This window comes from Catharus ustulatus, chromosome 1 (genome assembly GCF_009819885.2).
Source record: "Catharus ustulatus isolate bCatUst1 chromosome 1, bCatUst1.pri.v2, whole genome shotgun sequence".
Taxonomy (NCBI): Eukaryota; Metazoa; Chordata; class Aves; order Passeriformes; family Turdidae; genus Catharus; species Catharus ustulatus.
In genome coordinates this window covers 138,674,686-138,691,765 of record NC_046221.1, presented here as the reverse complement: position 1 = coordinate 138,691,765, position 17,080 = coordinate 138,674,686, and the positions used below count along the sequence as shown (strand labels likewise).

The following is a 17,080-nucleotide window of genomic DNA, read 5'->3' as shown; positions in this document are numbered from 1 at the left end:
GAGAGGTTGTGGCAGAGTTCAAAGCCAAGATGGATTTGGCTTGGAGACACCTGATCTAGTAGAAAGTGTCCTTGCCATCAGCAGGGAAATGGAACTAAGTGATCTTTAAAATGATTCCTTCCAACCCAGACCATTCTATGACTCTATAATTTTTTTATAATTAATTATAATTAACTTAGTTAATTTTAGTTCAGTTAATTTTAGAAATAAAAGAAACAAATGTTTTCTAAATAAAATATACTTACTTCTGCATGTTTTCTGATCCTCTTTTAGAACGTATCCCTCCTGGCATTTGCAGATGTAGGAATCGTCATTATTAACACAAGCATATTCACAACCATGGTCAACTGATTTACAGACATCTTTACCTAGGAAAAATTGAAGTATTTGTCTGTGCTCTATTTAACATTTTATAAATCCAAAGACTCCAAACATGATATCTGAAGAACATATGACAAAGGAGTACAACATCTCATTTATGTAGCAACGCTAGAGAAGAGAGGCTGACACACATAATGAGTTACTTACTTCGACATGTTTTCCCATCTCGTCGCAGGACAAAGCCCTCATGGCACTGACAGCTGTATGAAGTGTTGTTATTAATGCACACATGTTCACAGCCATGGTCAATGGATTGACACAGGTCTTTATCTGAGAATTGTTAAGAGAATTCCCATTATTTGACCATTTTTCAAATACAAAATTGTCATGAATAAGCTTTGAGTGAAATTAAGTCTGTTATTTCTTTTAAGACTGAAAAACGTATTCCCCATAAAAGTTTCAGCTACTCACTCCTGCACGTTTTCCTGTCTTGCCTCAATATAAATCCCTTGTGACATTGACACATGTATGAATCGCCAGTTGGAACACAGACATGTTCACAACCATGGGAGATTGTTTTGCAGACATTTTTACCTTGGAATAATGAAAATTGTGTTTAGCACAGTTAGCTAGGTAAATAAATTTCACAAAATATAAAAAATTTGGCTATAATTTTCCATGAAGGAGCTCACTTACATGAAGCTGACTCTATCATAAAGACACAAATAACACACTACTGTTGCATAGTGTGTTTCATTAACAGATCAGGAAGTACAAAACAAAGATTAAATAACTTACTCCTGCAAGATTTTCCATCTTCCCTCAGTATGAAATCTTCATGACACTTGCAGACATAGGAATCATCAGTATTAACACAAATATGTTCACAGCCATGGTCAACTGAGTTGCAAACATCTTTATCTGAGAAAAGTGGAGGGGGTTTGTGAGGTGAGGCTTGTTAGGGAGAGGTGGTGTCTTTTTTTTTAACCAGCCCAGATTGTTGTAAATCACAAACATACACATGTGCACTCACACCCACAACACTTGAAAGCCTCAAATAAAAACATACTTCTATAGCTCAGGCTACTCACATCTACATGACTTTCCATCCTCCTTCAGTACGAATTTTTCGTGACACTGGCAGATGTAGGACTCTTCAGTATTCACACAAACTTGTTCACAGCCATGGTCAACTGAGTTGCAAATGTCCTTGTCTGCAAACAGGAGAGTTGGTAGTCAGCACACATCAGCAGAGGCTTCCGTTATTGTATGTGTAATTCATCCAATTAAGTTCTTGTGCTGCTTACTTCTGCAGGTTTTCCCATCTTCTCTCAGTAGGAACCCATCATGGCATTTGCAGGTATATGAATCACCAGAATTAACACAAACATGTTCACAGCCATGGTTGACTGATTTGCAAAGATCCTTATCTGAAAACAGATGACAGCTTTTGCTAGTTCGCACACTTCTAAACAAGCATGAGCTGCAGATAAAAAGTATGTTGATAAATATCAGACTACTTACTTCTGCAAGTTTTTCCATCTTCTCTTAGCAGGAATCCCTCCTGGCACTTACAAACAAATGAATCACCAGCACTAGCACACACATGTTCACAGCCATGGTTGACTGATTTGCAAATATCTTTGCCTGGGAATAGTTAGACAATATTTATGTGGCTTGTTAGTTAAACTTTTTTTTATAAATACAAAGACTGGGGCGTTAATCCCATGAGCAAAAAAAGATGGAAGCTTGCAAACGGAAAGCAAATCTCTGGTTAGTTAAATGGTAGACATATTAGTTTACATTGAGTATCTATTCTTTACCATCTGACCAGAACCTCATGGTTTGGATGACTTCCAACTGAAAACAAACCATTTTAGGATTATTCTGACTAGGATAAGGAGGAGGATGATTTTACATTAAGAGCACTAAGAGTGAAAGGAGGGAATAATTTAGTACATTCATTTAGCACAAATTCATGCTGGTAAAAAACAAAACTAAGAAAAACACCACAGGACATGATTTAACCATAGTTCTTAACATCCTTATATCAGTGCCAAGAGTCTACATAAAAAAAACCTGAAAGAATAAGAACTACTTATTTAAGACAATAAACAAAATCTAACTGGATTGCTGAAAATTGATGCGAGGACTTGTATGTTAAAGCAGTTGGTTAAAACCTCTTCAAAAAGGATAGATGGGGAGAAGTGGAGCTATCTATCAGCATACCCTTTTTCTTCTTCATACAACACAAAAGAAAATATCAGTTTTTAATGGTGAACTACCTTTGCACAAAAAGTGACTTCCTGAGAGTCAGGTTCAACTTGACTCTTTGAGGTTTATATTTTTAGAAGAATTTCAACCTGAGACAAATTTCATGGGGGTCTCCTGATACCAAAACAAAAATTCCAAAAACTACTACATGAGACAACATTCTAACTGAAAAATAATTATATTTAAGACATGGCAATCTAAACTAGATGCCATCATAGTGAATAAGGGAGAAATTATAATGTAAGTTAAAGTTAGCATCTGCTTATACACAGCTCTGCACAACTCAGAAACATTTGCTTATAAACAGAATAAATTACAAACCAGCAGCAGACATGGCTATTACTTCAGAACAAGGAATTTTACATAGCTGAAAGCAAGTATGAGCCAGACTATTTTGGGATGTAGGGGGGAAATACTACTATTACTACTACTACTACTACTACTACTACTACTACTACTACTACTACTACTAATAATAATAATAATAATAATAACCATCAGTGATGGCACTGTTTAAGGTCATTTTACTAGACACTGAGTTGTCTCCATTCCCAGTGTATGCACACACACTGTAAAAAGTACGGTGGTTCCAGTGTTTAAAAAGATGAGTAATTCACTGTAAACCTGTCAGTTTGACATTGATCTGAATTAAAATAATGCAACAGGCAATGTGGAACTTGAGTCAGAGTAAAATCAAAGAAAGAGGACTAATATTAGTCAACTTGGTGTTATGGAAAAATAAACCCTGGAAAAACGAAAAAAATGTCTTTCTTAATTGATGATGAAGCTGGTTCTTAAAGCTTATGCTGTTCGTACAATGGAGCATTCAAAAAGGCAACAGTCTTGGTATTATTTTGATTAAGGAAAGAGACTACAGAATTAACATTATATGGATTAACAGTGGCTAGAAAGGGCTTCAGAACCAATTGTAGATGTGTGACTAGCTGTAGCTTTCTTTCTAAGAATTTGATTTGCTTCTCTACTACTTAATACTTTTATGGACAGCCCAGAATAAAATACAAAATAATCACTAACAAAGTTGGTAGATTATTCCACTTCTGAGAGAATACCAAATAAATATAAAGCAGCTGCTGATATAAGGCAACTTGAATCTTTTTGGATAGCAGCAAATCATATGTATTTTAAAACAGCCAGAATTAAGGATATATATTTAGAAACAAAGAATAAAGGCTATACTTGTGGGACATGGAACACTTGTAATACTGAGAATCTTACGTAACTTTTGATCAGGGTAGATAATTAATTGAACACGAGTACTAGCAGAATATTTTGGTCAGAGACTAACACTGTCTTTTGTAAAAAAACCCAAAAAACTAAACAAAACAACAAAAGGTAAATGATTTTTTAAAATGATAGGTAGATTCAAATAAGAATTAGATGGGTTATTGTTCCACTGCCCTGGACACTGCTGCATCTCCTATTAGAAGACTTTCTTCCACAAGGATGCTGATAAACAACAGAGGTTTTAGAGGAGCAAGAAAAGAGTTATAGAAAGATTAGAAAACATAAAAAGCCTGAAGGAGTTTCATTTGCTCATAATTTACGAAAGAACATGCTAAGAGGTTGCAGAACAAGTTAAGTCATGATCTGCATAAATATACACAGAAGAACAAAATGGTAATTAGAACTTCAACCCCGTACAGTAAAATGCAGCAACATCCTATGCTCAAGATTAAAACTCAATATGCTTAATTTGGAAATGAAGTTCACATTTTAAAACCTACACTCAGACCTTAAAATTGGCTGATTTTTCTGAAATGTAGCTTTAGTTCAAACAGTACTTAATTCCTGCAAGTCTTATGATCTATAGAGAAAAATATTCAATTCTGGCTACTATGAACCGGTAAATAATATTCTAACAAGACAAAAATCACATCTCATTAATAAACTACTTACTTCGGCACGTTTTTCCATCTTGCCTTAGTACAAATCCATCATGGCATTCACAAGTGTATGAATCATCATTATTAACGCAAAGATGTTCACAGCCATGACTGACTGATTTGCAGATGTCCTTATCTAAAATAAATAAAATAAAATTTAGATTTTATTTACTACAGGTTGATGAATAAGAACACTTCCAAAACTATAAAGACTGACAGTAGTAATCTCCTAGCAAATAAAGAATTTATGCTCCTTTTTGCGAGGAAAAATTTCCTATAAGAACTGCCTCTAAATAATATGCTCCTTCTGTAGGTGTCTGAATATGAAAAATATAGTAACACTAAAATAACTTACTTTTACATGTTTTCTTATCATCCCTCAAGACAAAACCCTCATAGCACTGGCAAAGGTATGAACTATCAGTATTCACACAAATGTGCTCACAGCCATGGTCAACAGAATTGCAAACATCTTTATCTGTTTAAAAAATAAGAGCGCAATATTTAAAATACATCTACAAATATGAAAATTATAAAGAAAATCTACTAAGAGAAGGATACTTACTTCTACATGTTCTTCCATCTTCCCTTAGTGCAAATCCCTCATAACACTGGCAGATGTAGGACTCATCAGTATTAACACAAACATGTTCACAGCCATGGTGAACTGAACTGCAAATGTCTTTATCTGAGAACAGTTGATGATATTTGGTTAAAGCCCATCTACAGCAAATGTATCATGCAGGGAGAAGTAACAGCTTTCATTAGGTCTACTTATACCACTGGCATAAACAGGTGAAATTTTTGGCAGCAAACACTTTTAACTCTTGGTACCTGAGTATTTTTGAGTATTTTCTGTTTCCAGTCTGTCAGCTGATCTATTAAAAGACACTATTTTTGTCCACAGAGTCTCTTACAAGCATTTGGAAGGTCTAAATGTATAAATATATAAATACTACTCCTATATTATACATACGAAGACTACTCCTCTATTATGACAGTAAATTGTTGTATTTGTTTGAATGCTTCTCAGATCTATGTACTATAAATAAATTTCCATGAATAAGTCTCAGGGTACTTACTTCTGCATGTTTTCCCATCTTCTCTCAGCAGAAAACCCTCATGACACTTGCAAACATAGGAGTCATCTTCACTAACACAAATATGCTCACAGCCATGGCTGACTGATTTGCAGATGTCCTGTCCTGGAAATGATCGATATAAATGTAGGTTTTGAATGAAAACGTGTTAGAGAAATGTAGCTATCAAAAGGAAGTTTGTAAGAAGTAAAAAATACCCCTTCCCTTCCTTGCCTGATGTACATGCAAAAGTGTTCAATAGATACCAGTCACTCACTTCTGCAGGTCTTGCCATCTTCTCTCAGTACAAATCCCTCACGACACTTGCAGATGTAGGAATTGTCAGCATTAACACAAACATGCTCACAGCCATGGTTGACTGATTTGCAGACATTTTTACCTGGGAATAATTTATTATATTAAAAATTCTGTTAGTTAAGGTCAGTATGTTCAAAGTTAACTTGCTTTTATGTGTCCTAACTTTCGGACAAGCAGAATTGTCTCTGTTTGCACAGAATAACAAAAGAAGGTGATGTTGTAAAAAATCAGCTAAGAATAAGGAGCTTTTCATTCATCATGGTAATATCTGGATGCCCTTAATTTTTTTTTCTGTAAACATTTTTTTAACAGCAGATGTTGATATTAGATATTATGGGGATTGCAGTAACAAAATACTGAATGCCTGTGAGTTTTTCCAAGACTTATCTATGATTCTATGATTACTTGCTGACTTACGCTACAAAAGTTGAGAAAAATTTGCTATTATTTTTTTTTCTTGATATCTGCCACTCATCAAAACAGTGTAATGTAGTCCAATTTTAACACAATTATGATATTTCTGTTGCAATCATCCTATGTTGGACAAAATGAACTTTCCATTAATAATGTTGCAAGCTTCCTGCTGGGTAAGATTTTATAAACATTACTTATTTTTGCATTGAAATTTTAGAAGAAAATCACAGCTGTCCCAGCTCTGCATAGTTTTGGATCCCCAAATGTCCAATTTCAAGGCTACTTTTTAAATGGCACAGATGTTTAGGGTGTGATTCAGGTACCTAAAAGTATGCATTCAGTACCATTTCAGATTCCTTAGCATATCCAAGATATCAGTATACTGCTGGCAAAAATGACACCTAAGGGGAAATATGACCTCTTGAAATCCTTGAACATTTAAAATTGCATTGGACTACAACATTTAGGCAATCCAATCCTACCTTACAGACTTCTTCTATGTGTGTAATATTAGACTCTGAGTTGGTGAATAATAACTTACGTTTACATGTTTTCCCATCATTACGAAGCCTGAATCCTTCAAAACACTGACAAGTATAAGATCTGTCACCATTTACACACAAATGTTCACAGCCATGATCACTTAGAGCACAATAGTCAACTCCTGTAGGAACAATCAAAATTATTTAAAAAATTAACTCAATTATTTTTCATCTCTATTATTTGCATTCCGTATAAACAAATATAAATACGTCGAACTGCTTAAACAATAATTCAGTTTCTCATCTGATTATATAGTTTCAATAAAATGTAAGAGGTCCTAGTGAGGTCCTATAGGTCCTACTTTTCATTTTTTGCTTTAAGCAGAGTTGAGAAATCATACTTTTCTGTGCTTAACATAGCTAAACAGAGTCCATGTCTGGACTGGATTAAAGTAGATTTAAAAAAACCAAAATACTTTGGCAATTATTTTATATAAGACACTGGCAAAGACATAAAAGCTACCTTGTGAACATTCTTTAAATAGTCTGTAAATGGCCTGAAGGGAAGGTGGCAGTCCCCAGAACTCACTTGTGGACCTGACCCAGTTCCTGTGGCAGCAAGAAGAAAACCTCTCAGATGCCAGTTGGATCTGGCTTGGACTATTCAAGCTTTTACAAAGAATTGCAAATGACAAGTCTGTCAAATATGCTCCACTTTTCATCTCAAATTTCCCAAGTGTTTCTTTTCTGTCATATAAAGACATACGGCTTCTGAGACTTTGCTAGCAGGACTTGCTACTGTCTATTGGCTACACACAATTTTTTTGTAATGAGTTCTCAGGGTACAGATTTGGTTACCATTCAGGTATTCCCTAGTTTTCTTAAGATCCTTGAGCCAGTGTATACAATACTAGAATGTCCCAGATGTTTTCTCACTAGGACTGGTATACGTTAAATGCTAATCCCTTCCATTCAATTTATCATTCAGGAAATTGCAAAGTGTCAAAACTCTCCTCATGGCAGCTTAAAAATGTTCACGAGCTTTCAACATCTCATCTAGAGCTCAGGAATAGGAAAAATCTTTCCTAAATATGTATGAGCACAGGGTTATGAGGAGTGATTCAAAAAAGTTCTGTTTCCTTACACTCAGCACCATTTTCATAGAATCACAGCATATCCTGATTTGGAAGGGACTCACTAGGACCAATCAAAGCCCAACTACTGGCCTTGCACAGGACAACCCCAAAATTCACACCATCTGCCTGAGACTGTTGTCCAAATGATTCTTGAACTCTGTTGCTGATAAGTTTCCAAGTACAGCCTGGAGGAAAATAACTCAGGAATGAAAAACCACCTCTTGTTACTACAAAGGAAAAGGGATTTTCCATTTGCAAGTTAATAGAACTCCATTATTTGGCTGTTTCTAAATTTTCAGTGGTACGATAGATAAATATCTAAAAAATGTTTTTAGTAGACCCTATTGTTCTTACATGTACACTAATTATACTTTTATGTTACTGTCTGTCCTTTTCTAGACAGCTGCAGTGGTAGACAGAAGCAAAGTCTATCAAGGTACTGGATGGGGCTAAAAGGGTTAGTATGGAGGCAAACACAAGGACAAATACAAAGACAAATGGCCTTTGCTGATTTACCTCACTTCTCTCTAGATAATTTTTGTGACTGAGGCCTTGCAGTTTGACTTCTCTTAAAACTTTGTGCCTGAGAGCACAAGAAAAAGGGTGAACTCTGGAGTTGCTCCAACACTCTACAAGCTTGAAAAATAATGTACCTCCAAAATCTGGAAAAAGTGGACACTTTCACCAAAGAGGTCCATAAAAAGTCAACAGGTAAAATGCACTCATATCCTTCTTTTTCTGGCCCTTTCTATACGTTATTTTTCCAGGGAAGGAGGCAATTCAACTGTTTGTGCTATTGTATCAATTCTCAATGGTCATTAGATTTATAAAGAGCAGAGAGCTGTCAGGACAACTTCTGCTCACTTATTAAGGGTTCCCATGGTAAAGGTAAAGCTCAGTGTGGGGCTCTCAGTTCTCCTCCTGCCCCAGGAAAGGTGGGGCAGTTTGCCCTGGGGACACTGCTGTCCAGATGACCTATCAGATACAATTGACTGAAAAACTGTCCACAACACTTGGGGATGAATAGGTCTCCTAAAACTTTTCTGAATATGAGAGGACTAATAGTTATCTTTACAAGTATTCTTTTCTAAATACTTTTTCTGTTTCTGTTTCAAATAATTATTAAAGTATTACTGAAATGCAGACTGTAAGAACAAATTGAAGGTGAGTCCTTTTCTCTGCATGAAAACAGAAACCCTTCCCAAGGGAGCTGAAATAAAGGATGTTCTCACAAGACTCACGTGTGCAGGTTTTTAGGTCCTCATTGATGACAAATCCTTCAGAGCACTGACAGACATAGGAATCACCTGTATTTAGGCACAGTTGCTCGCAGCCATGATTGCTTTCAACACAGTGGTCCACTCCTATTGATTTGTGTTAATGATTGAAGAAATCACATTGGTGTCTTACATACATAAACTATGACACTGTAGTTAGTACAGGATGTCTTTGCAGAGCAAAGGAAAAAGATCAGTACAGCTTTTTACTTATGCAAGTATCCCCACCTACTTGAATAACCTGAGTTAATTAACAACACCCAAATGAAATTAATACAACAACCCCACTTGGCACATAGCGAACTTGGTGAAATACAGATTTCCTTTGCCAATAATCACAATTGAATTTACACAAAATGGAGAGAAGGGAGAATCCTGAAGCCCAGTCTGTCTCACCCACAGAAATCACACTTTCCTTCTTTAAAAAGCAAGACTCTCTCTTTTGTTCAGCATTAAATTTTCACAACAAATATGAATCTTAGTAATTTTTGAAATAGAAATTATGGCTTTCAAATAATTTCATAAGGATTAAGTTCTTTTTTCAACTGGATGAAAGATCACCAACTTAAAACTTCAACCTGCCAACAGGTTCAAGTAGTTAAAGCCTCGTGAGGAACAGACAGAAATTATGAGTGAGAGAATGTCTTAATATGTTCCATTTCTTTGATTTTCCTATTTCTATTCCAAGTAAGATAAAATGGAATATGTCTTTTATGTCTTGTATGCTACTAGTTGTGTGAAAGACAAAAGGTGGGGGAAGGGAGAGAGAGATGTGGACTGGGTTTAAAAAATGTATTTCCTCACAGCAAAGCTGTCGAGTGCGATACATGCACTTGTACATGTACTATGCAATTTGCTGACTCTGTGAGTATAGAAAAAGGACATTTTAGGAAAAAAAGCTTTGAACTTCCTCATAGTGTTTTACTGCTGGTTTGTTAATGACTTGTATTAAATAGGCCCAAGTCACTTTATCTTAACTTGATCAAAAGTAGTGGAGTTCTCTCAGACACAAACACAGTCTTGCATGTCTCCTTTGCAAATCATTTACAGATGTGAAGAGACATGTCTGCAGCAATTTGTTTACATTTAAAAAAAATCTGTACTTAATGTTAAATAATCACTTATTCTAAATATTTCTGTTTATTGGTTTCTTTAACTAAGCAACGAGTTTGCAGCAATTGGTCCAGATTTGCCATTATACAGAGAGACAATGTAGGCTTGAACAAATGAAGCTGAGGTGTCAGTTTTTACTAGCTAAAGCAAGTTCCAGCTGGAACCTCCTCCTTTTTCCAAGAGTTCACATCATCATGAAGAGGCTTGTGTAACTTCTCAGAGCACACGAAAAAATGTGGAAACAAAAAAAAAGAAAATACCCATAATCTCTGTGAAAAATTACATCTGTTTGGCTCCATCTTTTCAATACAAACATCCACACCAACATGAATTTTTAACGTTTATATACTTGGAGCTCTCACGCAGAATTTTGTAACACACTCTTTCAAAGAATGCAGTAATCACAATGGTGCTAATTACCAGGATTTGGAAATCATTATAACTGTATTTTTGTAATCATATGTGCTTTATTCCACGTGTAAAAAAAAAGTAAGCAGGGGAAAGGACTGGGGAAGGCTCACTGTTTTGACAAACAAGGAATGTCTTCAGATATATTTATTTTTAGAAATTCAACTTGAGATAGTCTAAAACTATAATTGTCAAAAAGCTGTAACTTATCCAGGTTACCTTAAATATGGCTTTATCACAGTTTATTTAAAAATCATTATTCCCTGTCCTACCAAGTTTTTTAAAAATTTCAGTACTCTTTTGGAAAAGTATGTCATAAGTACATCAGGGGAAAATGCTGACAATACTTTAAGTCATATGCAAAATGGTTCCCTGTAATAAAACTATCTTCTAAAACTGTGTGATGCCAAGTGGGGCAGTGCTGCTGGGTTTCTCTGGGGCAACACTGATCCTTTGTTTAGCAACGTTCTTCTGAAAAAGGACACTTCATTGAATGATCACCTAAGGTGTAAACATACAGAAGAGATGGATCTCTTCATACCCCCACATACCAGCATCCAGCAGGATGAGGTGTGCAGGTAACACAGCCCATAGCAATGATATGGATGTTCAGCAGCAAGCACTGCCTTCGTGTTAGACAGTGCCTTTGTGTGAAATGGCTGAACACATTTCTCCAGTTATTTGGATTGGAGAAAATGTTGCTTTAGTTCTCTATTGGATCAGGGAATCTCACTATAGCATTACTTCACTTGGCCTGGCTTCTGGTGGGCTTTGCATGACTCAGAAATATCTCAGAAGGACCCAGGAGTGTTTTCTCACTCTGTTCACACCTCTCCCTTGCAGCAAACTAGCAGTTCATGAGACACACTCATTGCAGCACTATCACCATGGTGTTGTTGGGTGTATCTGCGATGACATTTGCACACAAATGACTCTTCCATGTTAACACATTCACGTGTACAGTCATGCTGACCTAAAGCACAGAAGTTTAATTCTGTGGAGAGAAAAACTGAAACCAGCCATAAGGATTTCTGAAGTAAAACAGCTAAGAAAAACTCATTTTTCTTAAACAATACTAGATTCTGTGCTTTGGACACCTACTAAAGCTGACAAGGATCTGAGAGCAGACTGTAGAGCTTCACTTTGACCCCCACACATCTCCTCCTGTAGTCATCAGAAATCACACGTGGTGGTGAAGGAGGAATGCCTGGTGCTTGTCACCAGTCACCTATTGTCCCTGATTTCTGAATGTTTGCATGTATTCAGACATGCTGCTATATTTTACAAGCTTAGCCAACATGACACTTGTTACAACAAGATTTGGAATAGGAGCCCAATCCTGGAAAAATCACTAGATTTGCTGCCAAATCCAAAGCTCCATATGGAAAAATAGCCCAAATGGGAATTACAATTTGCCTTTAATTTGCAATTACATCCTTGGCAATAAATATTTTATACAATGCCGTTCTTTTTCTCTATTGGCTCTATTTGCTCTTCCAAGGCTATTGAATCTATAAAACCCTGAATGTATCCAAATACCATATAGATAATAAAAAGCAGAATAGCATGGAGTACTGCAAAAGCAGCACTGTGCAGACAAAAATGCTTTGTGAGAACATATCTTTAAGACGGAACAAAAATACAGTTTCAAAACCAGATACATTTTGTGAGTGTCTAGAAATAGAATTAGATTGCTCCAAACAAGTTTATTATTCATAAAATATCAGTAGTACAATCTTCTCCCCCCAACAACTGAGTTATGAGATCAGCTATTTCATTTTGCTGAATATACTCTATCTAAACTTTAATATATTACAGTAAAAATCTGCTGTGATTCCAGGCCTCCACTCAAGAAGAGCTGTAACACTAAGTCTTTCTAAAGTGAATAGCATGTGTGACTGGTTTATAACACTGACATTGCTCATGCTGTTTTTACAATTTTTTAGGAAACTGTGAGATTTCGCGTGTGACTCTAAGTTGATTTTGATAGCTGTGTTGTCTGTTCAATACATTTCCAAGCTGATGAAATGCATCTGTTCTTGGCAAAACCAACTGGGTAAAACAAGGTGACTTTTTTTTAAAATTTCAAAGCTGTTTACAAGCCAAGGCAAGAAAGTTTCAAGTTAAGTAATGCACTTATTTTAAGTAATTTTGAGTCCTACATTAATCCTCAGGTTTTCACAAAAGTCTTCAAAAATGTCTAATATACAAAGTAATCTACAAAACAGAGAAATGCATATTCTCCCAGCATGAGTCATTCAGTTAAAATTGAAGTTTATAAAGAAACATTTGTATCAACCTTAATTACAGAGAAAACTTCTAACCTTTCAGAAGGGAAGCAGGTTGAAGAAATAAAAGCAGGTGAACCTTATTACGTCCAAGGGATTACTCACTTTTGCATGTTTTCTTATCTGGATTAAGTGTAAACCCCTCTTGGCATTGACAAAAATAGGAATCATCTGTATTAACACATTCCTGTTCACAGCCATGGTCCCGAAGAGAACAGTAGTCTGGTTCTAAATAACAAAAACATTTGTGCCAGTGAGTTATGTAATTTCTCAGAAATAAACAAGGTAAAAATTAGTTATTTTGCTTCCTTTTTTTTTTCTTCTTTTGCCTTTTTTTTTCCTTAGGCACCATTTTGGTATTTTACCATATCATTTCAAACCATGAAAATAAAATATTTCTTTTTTTTCAAATATGTGCTACACTGATGTACACCTGACATATACTACAAAGAATTATTAGAGAACAGAAATAGTTCATGCAGTAGAGAAGTTAGAATCTTAAATATTTCTTAACATTTTTCAGCTAAGCCTTTTACATGGCCTCATCAAAGTTGCCTCTATTCATTCAGATCATGCTAGACATGATGTGTAATAAACACACAAACATGCTTTTGAATACTGTTCATTAGATCACAGAAGGACAAACAGGTCATCAGGAGTGTGAATGTTTTTAACAGCTCTGAGTGCTTGCTTCACAATTCTTCCATTTGAAGTGCCCATGGAAGAGAAGATGAGCAGTCTAGAAACAGCTACCACTTGTGGAAAAAGTACCTTAGACAGGAAAACAATTGTGCACTGAGCACTGAGTTATTTCCCATATAGAGTTTATAATTATTAATGAAGTCAACAAACCTGACATTCACTTAGATGCAGTGTCTGCCCATCACTTAGTTTTGTGTCAGTGTAGTTAATTTATATTAGTGAAAAATGCTCCTAACCCCTCACCACTGCTAAAAGTAGATAAACAAGTCACAAATTACACAAATCACACTTCAAAAAATATCCAGGCACTTTTGAACACCTCATCATACAACCTGAAAACTCAGGAGTTTTTATTATCCCCAGAAGTTAATTAATTATTATTCCCAGAGGTGATTTGCTTTCAGAGGCATGGACAGTTCTTTTTTTGGATTTCTGGCAGGCTAATGGAATTGAGTCTTTATATATGATGAAAGCTCTTTGTGATAATAAACCACTTATATTTTCAGAATAAATGAAGTGGAATGTGACTTTCTAAGAAAACTCAGAATGACTATGTTATAATTTATGAACACCACTCTGTATATTAATTAACATTTCCTTTACAAAAGTTTTTCTTGATAGCATATGCACATACGTGCATACATAACATGAAGATATCTGTTTACTAAAACGAAAATTAGAAAATATATTTTATTTGAGAGGTCACTGAAGAGACAGAACCCATAAAACCATGAGTGTGCACCACAGGAATAGAGCTGTATGCCTTCTGGACCTACTCAGTGCTGTGGTGAATTTGCCTACTCAAATCCTTGCTCACTCAAGTGGGCAGGAGAGACTTTTCCTGGATAACTGATTATGAAGATGATCACAAGGGTTGAAAAATATGTATTATTTTTGCTGAAACCTTGACGCTATTCTGTTTGGGGCACTAAAACACTTCACAGGGCTTCATTAACACAGCTCAGATTAAGGATGTTAACAGAGCCTTGCGCAGCTACAAATTATGTGAACCCAGAACTCAAAGAGGTCTTTCATAAAGAACAACAGTTGAGGCTCAGCAGTGCTCAGTACAAGCAGAAGCTGTCCTCTTGAGGGGAGCAGCAAGAGTGGCAGGAGTCTCCTTGAATGCCCTTGAATGTCCTCCACCTGCCTAACTGATAAACCAAATTTGCTGTGCTCTTTCAGCCATAGAGCACTCTGACGACTGCCTTTATGAGCACTGCTCCCTGTGTTTCGTTCTAAGGACTTTGGAATAGTTCCCAGAGAAAACATTTGTTAGATATGCATGACCATACTGACAACACTTATATTTCCAAGCATTTCTTTGTAGCCATGAGCACAAAGGCTTACTTTCTATTTTTGAAAGTGGAGTCAGGATTCTGAGACAATCATGAGATCTCAGGAGTGGGTGCCTCAGGCCTGCTTGCTGATGCAGAGAACTAGTCTGGCAGGGGTGTGAGTCTTGGCTAGTTGGCCATCATCCCTGAGACTCAGCACATAAGCCAAATATGTATAAACTTATGTTAAAAGTTTTAAAGTCACAAACATTTTAAATCCAGTGATGTGTAGTTTGTTTGTTCCCAGTGTTTATGCAGACTCAAACACAATGTGATTCATAACATATGGAACTAGGGGACACTTTTGCTCTGAAGAGCTCTCATGCTGTCTTGACTTTTGCAGCATTAAGAGCTACACAGTTCTTTTATTCATGCTTTAATTTATCAGTAAGGCTCAGAGGATATTGAGTGCAAGGAATAGTGGTTTAGTAAGTCTTATTTGTGTTTATTTATGTCCAATATACTGTCTCAATCAACAGATAGAGGATAGAGATAGGTCAAGCCTGAAATAATATTTTCCCAAAATATTCCCTCAGATGTCAGCATTCTGTGAATTATCAGTTTAAACATGCTAAAGAAATGCATATAGTTAGGCCATGAACTAAAAATCAGTGAAGGCCTATGAAATGTTTATGCAGTTTTAAGGACTTTCTTCAGTTCAAACTGGAGGAAAAAACACTGCTTAAAATCCACATTCATAAATCAAAGAAATTCACAAAAATTTGTGCCTGGGCAGTGGAAAGCACACTAAAATAAGATTTCAAATATGTATGGATGTGGAAGTGTATGTGGAAGTATAATTAGCCAGCCCTTAGCCAACAGATACTTGACAAATGGGAATGTTAATACAATCTACAAATTATGTTAATCACTGCAAATACTCTGGCTCTTAGGACGCAGAAATTTCATCTCCCCTGACTCTGACCATCTAAAAATTATGTGTCCAGTCTGGCAAGTCATCCAGACCCCCTGTATATTCAAGGAAAATACAGGCATATATTCCATAAATAAATATATATTCCATAAATATATTCCAGTTCTGTGCCAGAACTGGAAGCAATCACTTTGAGAAGTGTATGTCTCCTTCTCCTGATGGTAAGAACACATGTACAGCCTAGATTACATGTTTTCTTCCTAAATGTTAAATTTAAGTGGAAGTGATATCAAGCATAGTACACAAAATAGATACAGTCCATAGGCTAACCAAGTCTCTCACCAGAAGGACTGAAATGCCCCTCAGGCTGGGAAAACACAGAAATGCAGTGCTATATTGATGCATTTCTTCAGAAATAATGTTTGAACATATTATTCAATTACATGGGCTAAATTCACCACGGGCAGCAGCAATCATCTAAAAATAATGGAGCTTGCCTGCTTACAGGCACAATAGTAATATGTCTTTATCAAAGCCCACATTTATGAAGAAAGGTAACTAGGAAGGTGCATTAAAGTTTTTCTCTTGATATTTCCTGAAAGGGAGCTATGACATTAAACACTGTGGAGATTTCAGCTTGTTTTCCCAAATATGGGAAGCCTTGGGATAAATATTTTCTGGTCTGTCAGATCCCCTCCACTTCATGTTCATTTCTAACACCAGTAATTTTTGATTTTTTTTTGGCCTGGGATCAAATTTGACAAACAACAAACAAGCAAAGCCATGAAGTTGTAAGCTGGTGGAAACATGGAAACCTGGTAGAAGATACTGATACTGCCAGAGCTTTGTCACATTATCAGAGAACTCCCTCTGGAGAAAAATCCACAGAAAAACACACTGCAATGTTTCTTCTGATTGGGAAACTACTCATCATTTTGGATCATCTTACAAAGCAAAATGATTATAAATTGCATTGCACAGACTTAATTGTTTACGCAGCTAGGGAGATTATATTCTAACTGAAAAAGAAAAAAAAAAAAGGATGATCAAAGAGAAATCCAAGGCAAAGCTTTAGCTTCTTGCTGTTGAAAAGAAGCTGGGTTTCATACTAAAACCTTCCTGTTCACAGGAGGGACCTTTACTCTTAGGTCTT

General features: G+C 36.0%; 1 protein-coding gene across 6 annotated transcripts in view; it reads right to left on the bottom strand.

The window, feature by feature from the left end:
* The window catches only part of MATN2 (matrilin 2), a 65,742-nt gene that overhangs the window by 13,422 nt on the left and 35,240 nt on the right, over positions 1–17,080 (bottom strand). For 5 of the 6 annotated variants that reach the window (XM_042779200.1, XM_033059297.1, XM_033059288.1 and 2 more), the window contains exons 7-21: positions 13,120–13,242; positions 9,170–9,292; positions 6,852–6,974; positions 5,856–5,978; positions 5,582–5,704; positions 5,065–5,187; positions 4,855–4,977; positions 4,513–4,635; positions 1,846–1,968; positions 1,629–1,751; positions 1,413–1,535; positions 1,120–1,242; positions 793–915; positions 529–651; positions 246–368 (exon numbers count right to left, since the gene is read on the bottom strand). In XM_042779200.1, the coding sequence (XP_042635134.1) occupies positions 246–368; positions 529–651; positions 793–915; positions 1,120–1,242; positions 1,413–1,535; positions 1,629–1,751; positions 1,846–1,968; positions 4,513–4,635; positions 4,855–4,977; positions 5,065–5,187; positions 5,582–5,704; positions 5,856–5,978; positions 6,852–6,974; positions 9,170–9,292; positions 13,120–13,242 (1,845 nt within the window). The remainder of the gene's footprint in view (positions 1–245; positions 369–528; positions 652–792; positions 916–1,119; positions 1,243–1,412; positions 1,536–1,628; positions 1,752–1,845; positions 1,969–4,512; positions 4,636–4,854; positions 4,978–5,064; positions 5,188–5,581; positions 5,705–5,855; positions 5,979–6,851; positions 6,975–9,169; positions 9,293–13,119; positions 13,243–17,080) is intronic. The other variant, XM_033059313.1, reaches the window with a different exon arrangement.